The sequence below is a fragment of the Chiloscyllium punctatum genome, chromosome 1 (genome assembly GCF_047496795.1).
Source record: "Chiloscyllium punctatum isolate Juve2018m chromosome 1, sChiPun1.3, whole genome shotgun sequence".
NCBI lineage: Eukaryota > Metazoa > Chordata > Chondrichthyes > Orectolobiformes > Hemiscylliidae > Chiloscyllium > Chiloscyllium punctatum.
The window spans coordinates 159,036,140-159,055,362 of NC_092739.1; the positions used below are offsets into that span (position 1 = coordinate 159,036,140).

General features: G+C 48.1%; 1 protein-coding gene across 3 annotated transcripts in view; it reads right to left on the reverse strand.

The window, feature by feature from the left end:
- Positions 1 to 242: 242 nt before the first annotated feature.
- The window catches only part of LOC140481391 (RING finger protein 145-like), a 51,797-nt gene continuing 32,816 nt past the window's right edge, over positions 243 to 19,223 (reverse strand). For 2 of the 3 annotated variants that reach the window (XM_072577507.1, XM_072577525.1), the window contains exons 8-10: positions 18,826 to 18,973; positions 6,974 to 7,330; positions 243 to 3,883 (exon numbers count right to left, since the gene is read on the reverse strand). In XM_072577507.1, the coding sequence (XP_072433608.1) occupies positions 3,188 to 3,883; positions 6,974 to 7,330; positions 18,826 to 18,973 (1,201 nt within the window). In that variant the 3' untranslated portion in view covers positions 243 to 3,187. The remainder of the gene's footprint in view (positions 3,884 to 6,973; positions 7,331 to 18,825; positions 18,974 to 19,223) is intronic. The other variant, XM_072577517.1, reaches the window with a different exon arrangement.

A 19,223-nucleotide genomic window follows, 5' to 3' on the forward strand; every position in this document is an offset into this window, starting at 1 on the left:
GAAGGAAAATAGTTAGCCAGAGTTCGATGGTGTCCACTGCCCCATTTGGGGTCCTGCACACCCCACCCCTCCATTTAAGAAGCCCTGTCCAACAGTCATCGGGAAAATAGCCAGAGTTACATGAGATGCCCTCGCAGGGTAACTCCAGGATACTCTGATGGAGTTTGCGTCTGACCCAGCGCAGGATCTGCTGGAATGCAAAACTGGAAACAGGAGGAATGAATCACAGCCATGACTCGAACTGAGATAAAATAAAACTTTCAGTTCAATTCAAATTCCCAAAAGCTCACACAGATCAAACCTTCATGTTAAAGTTATAGAGAACAAGGCAGAGAAGGAGGAGGAGACAGGACAAAGGCACAATGTGGTGTCCTTTAGCTAAATGATGACTGAATTGCTGCATCTCAAACATCGATGACCACAACCTCACCCAGACCTTCTGGACCTGGATGATAAATGGTAAGAATTCCAGAACTTTCCTTGACCATGATCCTCCCCTGCTTTCAGCTGGGGCTTCTCCCCTTGGTAGTTTGGAGGCAGGAGCAGGAGAATAATGATGGGGTCGGCAGAAGGGGCTAAGCACAACGTTCCCCCATCCTTTTGACCCAACTCTTCCTTTGAGGCAATCTAACCAGAGCAACAAATGAACATAACTAACTGGGTTGGTAGGGTCAGGCAGTAGGCTGTCAACTCTGGTTGGGCATCTCCAAGGAGATCTCATCACATGACCTCCAACCACCTCACCCAACCTGCCATTAGTCACCTGATCTGTCAACTACCACCTTCCCCTCCCTAATTATTAGTTCGAGCATGCAACCATTATCCACTGGATGATTCTTAATCTGTCAAATAACCTCTTTCCTCATTTGGATATGCAGGTAAATAAACAAAATCAAATTGAAGAAAGCATTCTTGCAGCTACAATCCTTCTCCCCTGAGTTATTCACAGCACCATTTAATCTTTTCCTTACACTGTTCCTGAGGACACCCCTGGATAATTCACCCCCTCCATTCCCCCCAAAGCTCATCCGGGGCTCTGGGTGGGGTCAATTGAAGATATCAAAGCTGAGGATAGGCAGGTTTTTCCAATAGGTGGAGAGGTAAAGGGTTACAGCACCTGAGATGGACTCAAAACACAGATCGGCGGCCATCTAAATGCACAGCAGTGCAGGCCTCTTCCCCTTCCTCTCTCGGAGGGTTTTCAGCATTGTCGGGGAGAGTTTGTGAAAGGGTGGAGGTGGATGGAAATCAGGTGAAGTTGGAGAGTATCGGGAAGAGGGGACAAACCTGGCTGCAGACTGCACTAGCTCCACCCTTGCCCACCCTTCACTTCCCACTCCCACTCAAAGAAGCTCAAGGGAAGTTGAAGGTTAGTGCCTCGTTATTCAGTGAGGGACTTCACATCCTGACGCATTCAACATAGCGCAACAACTCCTGTTCATAACCACTACTCCTATTCTTTACAAATACAGCTCCTGGTTGTACCAGGGTATCTACTTTCTAGAGCTAGCCTTTACTTAACATCACTAAAATTCTGTCTATCACAGCTCTGTTGGTCAGTCAGTCAGGGAATCGACAGGGAAAGAGAGTTGCGGTTGCACAGGACATTGGTTAGGCCACTTTTGGAACACTGCATGCAATTCTAGTCTCCTTCCTATAGGAAGGATTTTGTGAAAATTGAAAGGGTTCAGAAAAGATAAACAAGGATGTTACCAGGGCTGGAGGATTTGAGTTGTAGGCAGAGGTTGAATAGGGTGGGATTATTTTCCTGGAGCATTGGAGGCTGAGGGTTGACCTTATAGAGGTTTATAAAATCACAAGGAACATGGGGACAGGGTAAATAGGCAAGATCTTTTCCCTGGGGTTGGAGAGTCCAAAGCTAGGGGGCATAGGTTTAAGGTGAGAGGGGAAAGATTTAAAAGGGACCTAAGGGGTAACTTCATGTTGCAGTTATATAAGACTCTGGTGCGGCCACATCTGGAGTATTGTGTGCAGTTTTGGTCGCCATACTATAGGAAGGATGTGGAGGCACTGGAACGGGTGCAGAGGAAGTTTACCAGGATGTTGCCTGGTATGGTAGGAAGATCGTATGAGGAAAGGCTGAGGCACTTGGGGCTGTTTTCATTGGAGAAAAGAAGGTTTAGGGGTGACTTGATAGAGGTGTACAAGATGATTAGGGGTTTAGATAGGGTTGACCATGAGAACCTTTTTCCACGTATGGAGTCAGCTATTACGAGAGGGCATAGCTTTAAATTAAGGGGTGGTAGGTATAGGACAGATGTTAGGGGTAGATTCTTTACTCAGCGAGTCGTAAGTTCATGGAATGCCCTGCCAGTAGCAGTGGTGGACTCTCCCTCTTTATGGGCATTTAAACGGGCATTGGATAGGCATATGGAGGATAGTGGGCTAGTGTAGGTTAGGTGGGCTTGGATCGGCGCAACATCGAGGGCCAAAGGGCCTGTACTGCGCTGTATTCTTCTATGTTCTATGTTCTTCACCCAGAGGGTGGTGTGTATATGGAATGAGCTGTCAGAGGAAGTGGTGGAGGCTGGTACAATTGCAACCTTGAAAAGGCACCTGGAATTTTGGTGAATTTCTGCAATATATTGTGTAGATGGTATACATTGCGATAAATATCCTTGTTCATTCACTGTCGCTGTGTCAAAATCCTGGGTTTGCTTCCTAACAGAACTGAGTGTGCTCAAATGCCCAAGGACTGCAGCTATTCAAGATGGCCACTCACCACCATCTTGCCAAAGACTGTTAGGGATGGGGCAATGAATGCCTGCCCTACCAACTGCACAAACAAATAAAATCAAACCAAGAGCACAGGGTTAGTAGTGGAGACACCTACTTTCGCTGGGTCATTCCTTGGTAGCTTGGTCTACCAGTAAGCCTTCAACCAACAGTAACCTGGGTGAAACACTTCTCAATGTGTTCACTTGAATGAGGCCAGGTTCGATCAACTTTGACCCTTTCCTGACTTCTCTGAAAACTGGGGATTTCCAAGATAGCTGCCACCGAAGGACAGTCAAAGGTCAGAGTTCAATTTTTTATAGATATATATGCATGTATGTACACACATGTTGAGTGGACAAGCTGAATGGCAACACAAACCAATTCTGTTTTAACAGGAACATAGTTTATATCCTTTCATTCTTTCCTGTCTTGCCAAGTCGTAACAAGGTCAACTTTCTTCATCATGCAAAGTCAGTTCTATTCCTGAGGGTTGATTCCTTGTGGAGATTGGTGAAGAATCCCTGCTGTCTGCTGGCGTTCCTGCTTTGTCTGGAAGAGGTTTAACATCTCGATTTGCTGACTCATTGCACACAGTGTCCTGTTGACTCTCTCCGCCTGCGCTAGCCAGGAGGCTTAGTTCCTTGGAAGGAGCTTTCCCACAGTCCGGGCTCTCCTTTTCATTTTCTCTCTCTATTTCAACCAGGTCCATTCCGTCCGCGGAATTGTTTTCTTCCAATTCTGGAATTCCAAGATGCCAGCCTCCCTTTGGAGTCTGGGACCTTTCAGGTTCTGCCCTCTGGTAAGAATCCTCACCTTCGACCTGGCTTGTGACCTTTCCCTGACCATCACACTGCAGTTCGCCATCTCCGCTGGAGCTAGGCCCAAAGTCTGGGGCCTCGGTTTGTTCCTCATCACCTCCCAAAGGCACTGCTGTCCCAGTTGCTTCATTGTCTCCCTCAAGGATTGGCTGTTGATCATGAATCTGTCCCTCCTCCTCTGTCTGCTGAGGAGGATCAGGTGGAGGGGGCGATGGCTTTATGAATTGATGGCACATGGGACATGTTTTTTGGACGTACAGCCAGCGCCGGAGACACGATGAATGGTAATAATGTCCGCAAACTGTTACGACAGCAGCCCTCATACCCTGAGCGGGGAAAAGAAATTGATGGAAATGAGACAAAAAGCAATCAACATCCAACAAATATGTTAACCTCCACACCCTGCACCACCGATGCTCAGTAGCAACAGTGTGTACCATCTACAAGATGCACTGTGGCAACTCACTGAAGATCCTTCAGCAGCCCATAAGATCATAACAAATCCTGTACTCACTGGTATGCAAACTAGGGAATGTTTTCAAACAGAAATATTTGTCTCACAATCTTTTGCTACTCAAGCATGGGCGATGGAACAAAAATGTGGTTCCTATTAACTGAAAGATGACACACACAGTATTACTGTATAAGCTACAGATAACCACTGTTAGAATTTCAAATTGTTTTTTTTTAAGTTAGATTTATAACTACTATCTTGATGGAATGTACTTTCAACCATCTGATCAGCAATGCTATAGAGTAGCATTTATACTTGTTCAGGGCATTTGCTTACATTAGACTGGTACCAAGTTGTTGGACAAGGTTACCAAATCATTTTGAAAGTTACTTGGCGTAATATATTAATTATTTCAAAACTTGCAAACTCTACTAACAAGAAGGGCGAAGGCAGTAGGTGCATGGGAGCACTACCAGCTGCAGGTTCCCCTCGGAGCCACTCCCCATCTGACTTGGAAACATATCGCCATTTCTTCAGTGTCACTGGGTCAAACTCCCTGCAATCCCCCCAACTTTGCCCAACAGGATTGTGGGTCAACCTACAGCTCATCACCACCTTCTCAAGTGTCATTAGGGACAGCCCCACCGGTGACTCCCAATCCCCAAGAAAACAAAAAAACTCTAGGCGCACCTTCATTGTGACGCTGAGATTGAGAACACAGGAGTGTGGAACAGGACGAGCCTTCATGGCTGATCATGCAAAACATCTCTCACACTTGCTCCCCATATCCTTTGATACAAACTTCTATTTCTTATGGCTAAAGGTAAGTTAGCTCACTGAGCTGGAAGGTTTGTTTTCAGACATTTCGTCACCATACTAGGTAACATCATCTGGTGAAGCGCTAGTGGTATGTCCCATCTCTCTATTTATCGGTCTTGGTTTCTTAAGGTAGGTGATGTCATTTCCAGAGACTCTCACTGATGATGTTACCATTAATCATGGTAACGAGATGTCTGAAAACAAACCTTCAAGCTCAGCGAGATAACTTACAGACTTTTCATCAAACTGAGCTATAAATCTTCTCAAAAATCCCGAAGAACTATGTCTAACTCCTTATTGAAAACCTTCAACATTTTGGCCTCAACCATTCTCCACTGTGGAAGATTCCACGGGATCCCCACTCTCTGGGTGAAGACATTTCTCCTGATCTCAGTCTGAAAATGGCTATTCTTTAACTTTAGACCGTGACCCCTGGTTCTGAGGGCCCCTCACCACTGGGAACATATTTCGTGCATCTAACCTGTCTAGTCCTGTTAGAATCATAGTGGTTTCAAAGAGATTGCCCCTTGTTCATTAAAAATCCAGAGAATATAGTCCTAACTGATCCAGTGTCTCTTTATACATCAGTCCTGAACATCCTAGGAATCAGTTGGAAAGGTTACGTATGAAGATGGTATATTCGGGATTGAAGCGGACTGTAGGGAAAGTGAAGATGACTTCACCTCTGTTGTTCTGTGATGCCTGTGATCTCTAATCTCCCTCAGTTGCTAACCCTTCCTTTCCATTCCGCTTGCTTCTCCCGCCTTTTCTTAACATTACACCCATCATTTCCCCACCTCAGTCTCCAGAGCTGTTGAAGGATAACTGGGCTGGAAACATGAACTCTGTTTCTCTCCACGGTGCTGGCTGACCTGCTTAGTTTCTCCACACCTTTGTTTTGAGTTCTGATGTAAAGCATCTACAATATTTGGGTTTGTTTCTTCCACCGCAACATTAGTCCCAACCACCAACATCGCTAAAACAAAAAGGCTTTCCAAACACGATCAACTTGCATGTGGGACCTAGTTATATAACCAGAGAATCTCTGCAGTGTGGAAACAAGCTCTTCTACCCAACAAGTCCACACCGACCCTCTGAAGAATAACCCACCCACACCCATTCCCCTACCCTATTATCCTATAATTACCTTTAAACAATGGGCAATTTAGCATTACAAATTCACCTAACCTGCAAATCTTTGTACTGTGGGAGGAAACCCACGCAGACACAGGGAGAATGAGCAAACTCCACACAAACAGTCGCCCGAGGCTGGAATCAAACCTGGGTCGCTGGCACTGTAAGGCAGCAGTGCTAACCACTGAGCCACCCTGTCGAACCAGGAAGCATTTTCTTTCTTGATTGTTAACAAGACATGGGTAAAGGACAGTTAAGAGTCAGCCACACAGTGCTGTAGGTCTGGAGCCGCATGTCGGCCAGACCAGGTAAAGATGGCAGTTTCTTTCCCTAAAGGACAATAATGAATCAGATGGGTTTTCCAACAATCAACAATGGTTTCCTGGCCATCACTAGACTCTTAATTCCAGACTTTTACTGAATTTAAATTCCACCATCTGCTGTGACAGGTTTCGAATCCAGGTCCTCATTGGGTCTCTGGATTAACAGTCCAAGCCATCACGCCCTGCCCCCCACATGTTGTTTACATTGCCCATTGTTTTAAAAAAAAGCACGTTAACTGGCTGTGGATTGTTTTGGCACATGAAGCTACATAAATCACAGAATCCTTACAGTGTGGGAGCATGCCATTCGGCCCAACGAGTCCACACCAATACTCCAAAAGGCACCCACACCCACCCCCTTACTCCATCCCTGTCAGCCTGGATTACTCATGGCTAATCCACTGAGTCTGCACAGGCCTGGACACTGAGTAACTTAGCATGACCAATCCCCTTAACCTGCACATTTTTGGACTATGGGAGAAAACCCACGCAGACATGGGAAGAATGTTCAAACCCCACACAGACAGTTGCCAGAGGGTGGAATCGAACCCGGGTCCCTGGCGCCATGAAGCAACAGTGCTAACCACCCAAAGGCAAGTAATCCTGTGTATTGGGTTCCTCAACATCCTATTTGGCCTCCCATCCATCCCCCCCCTCCCCAGCCCATTGGAGGTGCAGAGACCTACCTGGTAGCAGATGGCACAGACATCAGCGTAGTCAGCAAGCTGTTGTTCGGAGGCGCGGGGCAGAGAGCTGATCTTCTGGGCAGCCTCTCTGCGGAGGACAAAGCTGTTCCAGCCAGCGCGGGCGCGCAGCCAGACGTTGAAGTAAGAGTGCACGACGATGACCGAGGCGCCCATCCAGCTCCACGCCCCAAAGATGGACTCCACCACGCCGTAGGCCACGACGCACACTGCCACAAGGAACTCCAGGACCCGGCACGAGCTGTTGACGTAGTAGATGACGTCCTCCAGGTTCTCGATGGGCTCCCCCCTCAGGTCCTCAGTCACAAACAGCCCGTAGATGAATATAGTCCCAGTAACCTGGAGGAAGGAGTTTCAGTCACAATATGGCATAATCCACCAGTGAGGGGGCTAACGCAGAGAGGGCATGAGTGGGGTGGGGGGGGGGTAGGGGAGAGAGAAGAGAGTGAGTAGTGGGGAGGGCGCGAGCCGGGAGGGGGGTGGAGGGGGCGAGGCGGGGGGGTGGAGGGCGAGAGTCGGGGGGGTGGAGGGCGTGAGTCGGGGGGGTGGAGGGCGAGAGTCGGGGGGGTGGAGGGCGTGAGTCGGGGGGGTGGAGGGCGTGAGTCGGGGGGGGTGGAGGGCGTGAGTCGGGGGGGTGGAGGGCGTGAGTCGGGGGGGTGGAGGGCGTGAGTCGGGGGGGTGGAGGGCGTGAGTCGGGGGGGTGGAGGGCGTGAGTCGGGGGGGGTGGAGGGCGTGAGTCGGGGGGGGTGGAGGGCGTGAGTCGGGGGGGGTGGAGGGCGTGAGTCGGGGGGGTGGAGGGCGTGAGTCGGGGGGGTGGAGGGCGTGAGTCGGGGGGGTGGAGGGCGTGAGTCGGGGGGGGGTGGAGGGCGTGAGTCGAGGGGGTGGAGGGCGTGAGGAGGGCGTGAGTCGGGGGGGTGGAGGGCGTGAGTCGGGGGGGGTGGAGGGCGTGAGTCGGGGGGGGTGGAGGGCGTGAGTCGGGGGGGGTGGAGGGCGTGAGTCGGGGGGGGGTGGAGGGCGTGAGTCGAGGGGGTGGAGGGCGTGAGGAGGGCGTGAGTCGGGGGGGTGGAGGGCGTGAGTCGGGGGGGGTGGAGGGCGTGAGTCGGTGGGGGTGGAGGGTGTGAGTCGGGGGGGTGGAGGGCGTGAGTCGGGGGGGTGGAGGGCGTGAGTCGGGGGGGTGGAGGGCGTGAGTCGGGGGGGTGGAGGGCGTGAGTCGGGGGGGGTGGAGGGCGTGAGTCGGGGGGGTGGAGGGCGTGAGTCGGGGGGGGTGGAGGGCGTGAGTCGGGGGGGGTGGAGGGCGTGAGTCGGGGGTGGGTGGAGGGCGTGAGTCGGGGGGGTGGAGGGCGTGAGTCGGGGGGGTGGAGGGCGTGAGTCGGGGGGGTGGAGGGCGTGAGTCGGGGGGGTGGAGGGCGTGAGTCGGGGGGGTGGAGGGCGTGAGTCGGGGGGGTGGAGGGCATTAGTAGGTGGGTGGAGGGAGTGAGTGGGGGAGTGTAGGGCGTGTGTAGGGGGTGGAGGGTGAATGGGGGGGGTGGGCGTGATTGGGGTGCATGAGTGGGCGGGTGGTGGGCGTGAGTCGGAGGTGGAGGGCGAATGGGGGGTTGCAGGGTTTGAGTGGGGTGCGTGAGTGGGGGGGTATTGGGCGTGAGTGGGGTGTGGAGGGCGTGAGTAGGTGGACAGGCATGATTGGGGGAGGGCATGAGTGGGAGGGGGGAGGGTGAGAGTCGGGGAAAGGCGTGAGTGGGAGGGGAGGGCGTGAGTGGGTGTGATGGGGGAGAAGAGGGTGAGAGTGGGGTGATGGCAGAGAGTAGGGAGTGGAGGATTGAATCATCTTGTACTCATCAGTGGTAGCTTTGTTAGATTTATCATTTATTCTGGTCTTTACGACTAGTCTGAGGGGCAGGAAATGCTTAAAACGATGAGGGACTGTGAAGCATTTATCTCCCAAGTACCTGGGTGCCCTTGTTTACCATAAGGCTATAAGATACAGCGGCAGAATTAGGCTACTCAGCCAATCAAGACTGTATCAGCATTTGATCATGGCTGATATGTTTCACAACCCCATTCTACTTGCCTTCTCCCTGTCACCCTTGATCCCCTTACCAATCAAGAACCTAACTATATGCTTTTTACGGTTTATTCGCAGAATGTGGACATATTTATTGTCTATCTCTAAGTGCTGGGCGTCTGGAGTCACATGTAGGCCAGACCAGGTAAAGATGGCAGATTTCCTTCCCTAATTAGCGAACCAGATGGATTTTTTTTCTGACAAGCGATGATGGATTCATGGTCATCACTCCAGATCTTACTGAATTCAAACTGCAGCATCTGGGATTTGAACCCAATTCCCCAGAATATTACCAGAGTTTCTCAATTAGTGGTCTAGTAATAATACAGCTAAGCTATTACCAATCCATCTCTGTCTTAAATACTCAATGACTTGGTCTCCACAGCCTTCTGTGGCAATGGGTTCCACAGATTCCCCACCCTCTGACTGAAGAAATTCCTCTGCACCTCAGTTCCATAGGGTCTTCCATTCACTCTGAGGCTGTGCTCCCTGGTCCCAGTCTCTCCTATTAGTGGAAACATCACCTCCACATCCAGCCTATCCAGGCCTCTCAGTATTCTGTATGTCTCAATCAGATTCCCCCTCATTCTTCTAAATTCCATCGAGTACAAACCCAGAGTCTTCAAGCACGCCTCATATGACAAGCCCTTCATTCCTGGGATCAGTCTTGTGAACCTCCTCCAGACCCCATCCAAGGGCAACACATCCTTCCTTAGACAGGGGCTTAACAAGTCACTGAAGGCTCCCATACAGGTTCAGCAATTAATGCAGGCAGCACATTGAGGCCAAAACATTGAACATTTTTGAGGAGTTGGATAAGGTTCTTGGAGTAAAGGGATGAAAGAGAGAAAGTGGGAACAGGGTGCTGAGTTGGATGATCAGCCATGATCATACCAAACAGCCTCCGAGGACGGAATGGCGTGCTCCTGCTCCTACGTACTCTGTCTCAATGCTTCATATGGTATGTGGACCTTTATCGCAAGAGGATTCATGTGCAGGAGTAGGGATACTTTACTTTAATTGTATAGAACTTTGATGAGACCATACCTGGCAGGCTATGTACAATTTTGGGGTCTCCACATCTAAGGACCTATCTACTTGGCCGTATTTTTGGAGGTGGGGGGACTGCAATGATTGTGGGAATGCCTGAGGAGGAGAGACTGAGCAGAATGGATCTTTAGTCCTCTCAGAGTTTTGAAGCGAACTCACCAAAACTCTCAAAATACTTCCAGGGATCGACAGGGTAGATGCAGTAATTTTTCCCTCGCTGGTGGGGAGGTCAGAAGGTTCTACAATAGGGAACATTTTCTTATCAGAGGGGGTTCAGAAAAGATTTACAAGCATGTTACCAGGACTACAGGGTTTGAGTTATAAGGAGGCTGGGACATTTTTTTCTCACCCTGGAGTGGAGGTAGTTGCGAGGTGACCTTAGAGGTTTCTAAAATCATGAGGAGCATAAAAATGGTGAATATACACAGTCTTTTCCCTAAGGCGGGGAGTCCAAAACTAGCAGACATATTGTTAAGGTGAGAGGAGAAAGACTGAAAAGGGACCTTGAGAATGTGAGTAGGCTATAAGCAGTTAGGGAAAGAGTTCTGTGTTTTGTGAAACAAGAGGTTCCTGGGTTTCAGTGGGGTTCGGGTTCTCTGTGTTTCACTGGGGTTCAAGCCCTAGTGAGGAGTAAAGTGAGAAAGGGGTGAAAGTCCCCCTCGTAGGGAAATTTGAGGCTCTGAGTGTCTTTGTTCTGGGGGAAGAGTGTGGCTTGGATTTCTCTTTTTATAAGGGTAATTTCAGTGAGAGGATGCAAAAAAAAACACTGATCAAGCTAACATGACAACACCCAATTGGCTTTGTTACATTTAGATTAGATTAGATTAGATTAGATTACTTACAGTGTGGAAACAGGCCCTTCGGCCCAACAAGTCCACACCAATCCTCCGAAGCACAACCCACCCAGACCCATTCCCCTACATTTACCCCTGCACCTAACACTATGGGCAACTTAACAAGGCCAATTCACCTGACCTGCACATCTTTGGACTGTGGGAGGAAACCCACGCAGACACGAGGAGAGTGTGCAAACTCCACACAGTCAGTCGCCTGAGGCGGGAATTGAACCCGGGTCTCTGGCGCTGTGAGGTAGCAGTGCTAACCACTGTGCCTCCGTGCCACCCACTGCAGAGAAGGAGCAGACGCAGCAAAGGATATTGCTTTTACCTAGCCTGCAGCTGCAGTACTGCACTCTCAGATGCGCTGGTATCCTCCATCTGAAGCATCTCCAGAAGGATGGAAGTCTCGTCAGTTTTGTGAAGCAATTAACTGCCCTTATCCAAGAATTCAGATTTCTCCAAGGAGTGACGCAAGAACAGACTGATTTGTTTTCAGGTTGGACTTTACTGAAGGAGATTTTGGAGAACAGCTAATTTCTCCTTGATTTAGAGGGGATGGAGTGGTCACTAAGGACTGTGGATTGAAGAACTTTACTGGTGGATTTTCTTTTTCCACATAGGATTCTTCAAATTCTACTTACTGTAACGGATTTGTAATTTTGTTGTTATAATCATTGTATGCTGTGTCTTGCTTAAATGCTGGCTGCCAGAGTCTTATAAAAGCTGGTAATGTCATCTCAGTGGTTATCATGAAATGATAAAAGGAGGGAATGAGAACATGTATACGGTATAAGCAGGCAGGGAAAGAGTTAAGTTTTGAATTTAGTGAAACAAGAGGTTTAGCTGAGCATGACTCAGATCAGATAAGAACTTACAGTTAACAATGGGGTGCTGGAGGCAGAGGGTAATAGGTTAACAAGGTGGAAAAGCATTCATTATGTAAAGCCATTTAACAAGATGAGTTGGCATTCAGTATGTAAGGTCAGTTAACAAGGTGAAAAGTATTAGATTAGACTAGATTCTCTACTGTGTGGAAACAGGCCCTTCAGCCCAACCAACCAGTCCACACCGACCCTCCGAAGAGTAACCCATCCAGACCCATTTTCCTCTGACGAATGCACGTAACACTATTGACAATTTAGCATGGCCAATTCACCTGACCTGCACATCTTTAGTCTGTGGGAGGAAACCGGAGCACCTGGAGGAAACCCACGCAGACACGGGGAGAATGTGCAAACTCCACACAGACAGTCGCCCGAGGCTGGAATCAAATCTGGGACCCTGGTGCTGTGAGGTACCAGTGCTAACCTCTGAGCCACCGTGCCGTATTCATTTTGTGAAGTCAGTTATTCACTGTGTAACAGCAGATAGCTTAATTTTTACTATTGACACTTGCTGATTGTAACGGTCACCCAATTAATATGTATGTTGCCTTATCTGGAGGTTCCTCCCTGTAAAATGACTATATAGTTCACTGAGAAACTGCTGTTCCAGAGAAAACCATGAACTCATGTCCCTGTGCACATGGGTGATCATTCTCTCCTCCTCCAGGGCCCGGAATAAAGATGAAGGAGTCAAAACAACTCTGTTTCTGAGCGTTTTACTTCAACTGAGGGTGGGGGGGCGGGGGGAGGGAATGGAATGACAACCTGAGGGGCAACCTTTCCACACAGACAGTGGCTCGTATGTGGAATGAGCTGCCAGAGGAAGTGGTAGATGCAAGTACAGTTAAAACATTTCAAGATTTTTGGACAAGTAGATGAATAAGAAAGGTTTGGAGGGATATGGGCCAAATGCAGACAAATGAGACTAGGTCAGTTTAGGAAATCTAATCAGCATGGATGAGTCGGGCTGAAGGGTCTATTTCCCGTGCTGAATAACTCTATGACTCAGTATAATGGGCAAGCCATTGAGAGCTGGATGGAGGAGAAATTTCTTTACTCAGAGGATGGTGAGGTTTTACAATTCGTGACCTCAGAGGCTGATCGAGGCTCAGTCATTGAGTATGTTCAAGAGAAGGACCAATAGATTGAGAATTTAAAGAATAAGGGGATAGTGTGAGAAAATAGTGCTGAGAGAGATGATCAGCCACGATCTTGTTGAATGTCAGAGCAGCGTCAAGGGGTCCAATGGCCTATTCTGCTCCTATTTCCCATATGCTCATAGGTGCTTACAGCACAGAAGAGGCCATTCATCCCAACGTGTCTGTGCAGGCCAACAAAAGTCTGACGACACTAACCACATCTTCCAGCTTTTGGCCCATAGCCTTGGAATCACAGAAACCCTACAGTCGAGATAGAGGCCATTTAGCCCATCGAGTCTGCACCGAACCTCCAAAGAACAACCGACCCCTGTAACTCCACATTTACTATAGTTAATTCACCTGGACTGCCCACTACTGGGCAATTTAGCATGGCCCTGGAGGCTATGGCAGTACAAATGAATATCTAAATGTCACAAGTGTCTTTCGGACAGCAAGTTCTAGACCCCTCCCCCCCTCAAAGTGAAAATATTTCTTCACATCTTTCCTTATATCCTACGCTTACTTTAAATCAATGGCCCCTGGTTATTGACCATTCGACAAGTGGAAAAAGTAGCTTCTACTCCACTCTCAATCTCATGCACCTGCATCATCACCCATCTGAACCTTCACTGCTCCAAGGACAACAACCCCAACCTCTCCAATCTTCCTTCAGACTGTTCAGCCCAGGCAGCTTGAGAGGGTAACTTGCCTCTGCACCCTCTTCAGAAGAATCTCATCTTTCCCTGTAATGTGGTGACCAGGCCTGCACACTGTACTCCAGTTGTAGCCGAAACAATGTTTTATACACTTCCAGCATAATCTCCTTGCTTATTCTCTGCCTCGACTAATATCCCAAGAAGCCTATCTACCTGCCCTGTTAGCTTCAAGGATCTGCAGATATGCACACCACCATCCATCTGATCTTCTGTCATATCCAGGATCCTACCATTCAATGTAATTTGCTTGTTAGCCCTCCCCAAGTGCATCATCTCTCACTTTTCCAGGATGAATTCCATTTGGCTCTGCTTTGCCCACCTGACCAGTCCGTCCATATCCTTCTCGCTGTGTACCACTCTATCAATTTTTATCTCACCCTTTGTTGTACTTCAAATCCAAAATCTACAAACAGCAATGCTCCAACACCAAACCCTGTGGAACTCTACTGGAAACAGCCTTACAGTCACAAAAGCCTCTAGCATCACTCTCTCTACTTCTCAGCCAATTTTGGATCCACTTTTCCTTGGATCCCATGTGCTCTTACTTTCTTGACCAGCCAGCCATGAGGGACAGTGGCTCAGTGGTTAGCACTGCTGCCTTACAACACCAGGGACCAAGGTTCAATTCCGGCCTCAGCCGATTGTTTGTGTGGAGTTTGCATGCTCCCCCTGTGTCTACATGCGTTTTCTCTGGTTTCGTCCCACAGTCCAAGGATCTGCAGGTTAAATGAACTGGCCATGCTAATTTATCCCATAGCGTCCAGGGATGTGCAGACTGTGGGGGTTAGCCATGGGAATGCAAGGTTACAGGGATAGGGTGGGAGGGTGGGGGAATGCGTCTGGGTGGGATCTTAAGAGGGGCAGTATGGACTTGATGGGCCAAAGGCCAGCTTCCACACTGTCAGGATTCAATGATTAATTCATTATTCTCTCTCTCTCTCATACACTCACACATACATACACTCACACACATATACATACATACATGTTAACAGAGTTGTCTACATTGTTCTTGTTAATCAATACGAGAGCAAAGCGTCTCTGAGACCTGCTGGACCATAACTATAAGAGATTAATCGTCTCTCATCAACATCATCCTGAACCCATACTCTCTGGAGCTCAGGAGAATGAGAGGGGATCTGATTGGAACACACAAAATTCTCCAGTGTCTGACAGGGTCCATCCAGGGAATCAAAAATGAGGGAGTCACAGTATTTTTTTTTAATTCACTGATGGGATAATGGCATCAATGGCTGGGCCAGTGTTTATTGCCCATCCCTAACCTAATCTAATTGTTAAGTGTCAACCGCGTTGCTGTGGGTCTAGAATCAAATGTAGGCCAGACCAGCTAAGAATGGCAGTTTCCTTTTCTAAAGGCTATTAGTGAACCAAATGGTTTTTTTTTCTGACAATCAATAATTAATTCATGGTTTTCATTAAACTCTTAAAATCAGATTTTCATTGAATTCAAATTCCACTGCCTGCCATGGCAGGATTCAAACACAACTCCCCAGGACATGACCTGAGTCCCTGGATTAACAGTTCAGCAATAATACCACGAGGCCATCATTTCACCTTAAAATAAGATGAGGCGAAATTTCTTCACTCAGATGATTGTGAATCTTTTAAATTTTCCACCCCAGAGATGCTCATTCAGAGCACAGTCCAGGTTTACAGATCTTTGAACAATAAAGGGAATTAAGTGATAGAGGAGTAGTGAGAGAGTAAGGTTGCTCAGTAGATGACCAGCACAAGGGGCCAAATGACCTACCCTGTACACATTGCACAATATGCCATCACATCAGTGGCTTCTATCTCCAACTATTTGATATAATTTGTTTCAACATTTGTCTAACACTACATTGTTACCACATCTATCCATCAAGTTTGTGTATACATTGTTATCGTTCAATACTCATTGATCTTTCACAGTGAATACAACAGTTACCAGATAAAGCTCTCACTGCCTTAGCTTGACATCACTACTGTCGAATCTAATAATGCTTCACATTCCCATGCCTAACCCACATGACCCACATCCTCGCTCATGATAATTCCTTACCACCAAAACATTCCGAGGGAAGGTATAGCACAGGATCAGATACAGAGAAACGATCACTCTATACTGTCGCAGCAAACACTCAAGGTTATGTACAGAATGAGTTATAAACAGAGTAAAGCTCCCTCCATTCTAACAACATCCCAGATACCACCGTCACCATCTTTGGTCCTCTCCCACTGACAAGACACAAATGGCAGTGCACTGACATACAGTCGGGGCACAGCTGCTCTGGGAACCCTCAATGGTGACTTTGGATGCCATGAGGTCTTCTGGCATCAGATTAAACATAGGCAAGTAAACCTCCTGCCAACAAATCAATCTTCCTCTATTATGAAATGCACTTAGAGGAAGCACTGAGGGAGGCAAGGACACAAAATGCACTGAATGGGGGATTTCAATGTTCACCACCTCCATACTAGGGCAGTATGGTGGTTCAGTAGTTAGCACTGCTGCCTCACAGTGCTAGGAGACTGGCTTCAATTCCACCTCAGGAGTACAGCTTGCACATTCTCCCCATGTCTGGATGCTCCGGTTTCCTCCTACAGTCCAAAGATGTGAAGGTTAGGTGAATTGGCCATGGGAAATTGCCCATAGTTTTCAGGGATGTGTAGGTTAGGTGCATTAGTCGGGGTATATATAGGGTAGGAGGAACGGGTCTGGGTGGGGTACACTTTAGAGGATTGGTATGGACTTGTTGGACTGAAGGGCCTGTTTCACAGTGTAGGCATTCTATGAAAAGTGGCTCGGCAACAGCACTACTGATCGAGCTGATCGGGTCCTAAAGGACATAGCTGCTTGACTGGGTCTGCGGCAGGTGGTGAGGGGGCCAACAAGAGGGAAACTCATATCAGACCTCATCCTTACCGATCTGCCAGCTGCAGATACATCTGTCCATCGCAGCATTGCGAAGAGAGACCACCGCACAGTCCTTGTGAAGACAAGGTCCCATCTTTACATTGGTAGTACCTTACATCATGTTGTGTGGCACTATTACAGTATTGAGCAGGACAGACTTTAAACTGATTTAGCAACTCAAAACTGGGCATCCACGAGACTGTGTGGACAATTAGCAACAGCAGATTCATACTCCAGCACAATCTACAGCCTCACAGCTTGGCATATCTCTCACTCTACTATTGCCAGCCAATGAGCAGATCAAGCCTATCTCAATGAAGAGTGCAGGAGGGAATGCCAGGACCAGCAGCAAAATGAGGTGTCAAGCTGATGCAGCTACAACACAGGACTACTTGTGTGTCATCAGCACAAGCAGCAAGTGATAGAGCTTAGCAATTGCACGGCCAACGGATCAGATCTGAGATCTGCAATTTTGCCACATTCAGTCGTGAATGGTGGTGGGCAATTGAACTCACTGATGGAGGTAGCTCCACATATATCTCCACTATCAATGTTGGAGAAGCCCAGCACATTAGTGCAAAAGATAAGGCTGAAACAACTGCAACAATCTTCAGTTACAAGTGCAGAGTGGATGATCCATCTTGTCCTACTCTGAAGGTCCTCAGAATCATTGATCCCAGCCTTCAATTAATTCAATTCGCTCCAATATAATGTCAAGAAATGGCTAAAGGCACTGGATACTGCAAAGGCTGTGTGCCCTGTCAATAATCAGCAATAGTACTGCTACATCCCTAGCCAAGCTGTTTCAGTACAGCTATAATACTGGTATCAGAGAATCCCTACAGGCCATTTGGCCCAATAAGTCCACACTGACCCTCCGAAGAGTCTCTCACCCAGACCCATTCCCCTACCCTATTCCTCTGTTTCTCCTGACTAATGCACCTAACCTACACATCGCTGTACACAATAGGCACTTTAGCATGGTCAATTCATCTAACCTACACAACTTTGGATTGTGGGAGAAAACTGGAGCATCTGGAGGAAACCCACACAGACACGGGGAGAATGTCAGTCTATGTCGAAATGCCACAAACAGTTTGACACCATCCAGGACAAAGCAGCCCACTTGATTGGCACCAGATCCACCAAGTCAATGTTCTGTTGTCTACAAGATGCACTGCAGAAATTCAACCAAGCTCCTTCCAAACCAACGACCAACTTCATCGAGAAGGTCATGGACATACACATGTCAGCACCACCACCTGAAAGCTCCTCTCTTACCACACATCACCTTGACTTGGAAATATACCACATTTCCTTTAGTATCACCAGGTCCAAACCCTGGAATGCTTTCCCTCACCATATTGTAGGTGTACCTACATCAAATGGATGGCAGTTGTTCAAGGTGGCTGCCCTCCACCACCATCCCACGGGTAACTGGGGTAGACAATAAATTCAGTGCCAGCCAACAACGCCCATATCAAATAAAAGAAAAGACCCCATCAAATACTTGCAGGGCAGGAACAGCACTGGATTAGATACAGTGTCCCTCCATACTGTCCCATTAAACTCACCCAGGGCCAACTTCTCTCAAAGGATGGTGAATGCGGGGAATTCCTTACCACAGAGGTGAGTGAGTCTGAGTGATGGCTGAAACAGACAGATTCTTAATCAGTAAGGGAACGAAGGGAAAAAGCAGCAAAGTGGAGTTGAGGATTATCAGGTCAGCCATGATCTCACTGAGTCATAGAGATCTACAGCACAGAAAAGCCAGTCAAAACAAACCAACTACCTGTTCTTATCCCAGTGAATGACGGAGCAGATACGATGGGCCAAATTACCTAAGTCTACTTCAAGGTGTTACAGTCTTATGTATGCCATGGTATTTATGTTTTAACTCATTCAGGGGTGTGGGCTTTGCTGGTTTGGACAGCATTTACTGTCCATCCTTAGTTACCCCTTGTGAAGGTACTGGTGAGCTGCCTCTTGAACCACTGCAGTCCATTTGGGGGAGAGACACCCACAATGCAGTTAGGAAGGGAATTCCAGGACTCTGACCCAGAAACAGCACTCACATACATACCACAAGTCTGTCTCTGCATCCTCAATCCTGCTACAGATCTTCCTGACTACTGACGGCATTTCCAAGTTTTTGCGCCATCTGCAACCTCTCAAACATCGTCCACCTCACCCAAGTCATGACCTGATACAAACAGTGCCCTCCTACCTGGAGAGAGGTCAGCGCACTGCTGGAGATGATGATCAATAGCCAGAAGTCCATCTTGAAAAACTGTGCAATCCTATAGGCCATGAAACTGGGAAAGACCAACAGGAAAAGACACATGCTGATGGCACGGAAATGCTTCCACAAACTCCTAAACAATCAGAAAGCACATAAAGATATGGAACGTGAGTAGAAATGGGTGATACGGCCTGTCAAGCTCCACTCCTACCATACAGCATAACCCGGGATTTAGCTGGGTCCTTGAAGGAGTGGTGTAGATAATAGGCCAGGTTCCCAGAAGGACATCCCGGGCATTAAGGTTAGCACAGCTGCCTCACAACACCAGGGATCTGGGTTCGATTCTAGCTTTGGGTGACTGTGTGGGCTCCCACCGGGTGCTC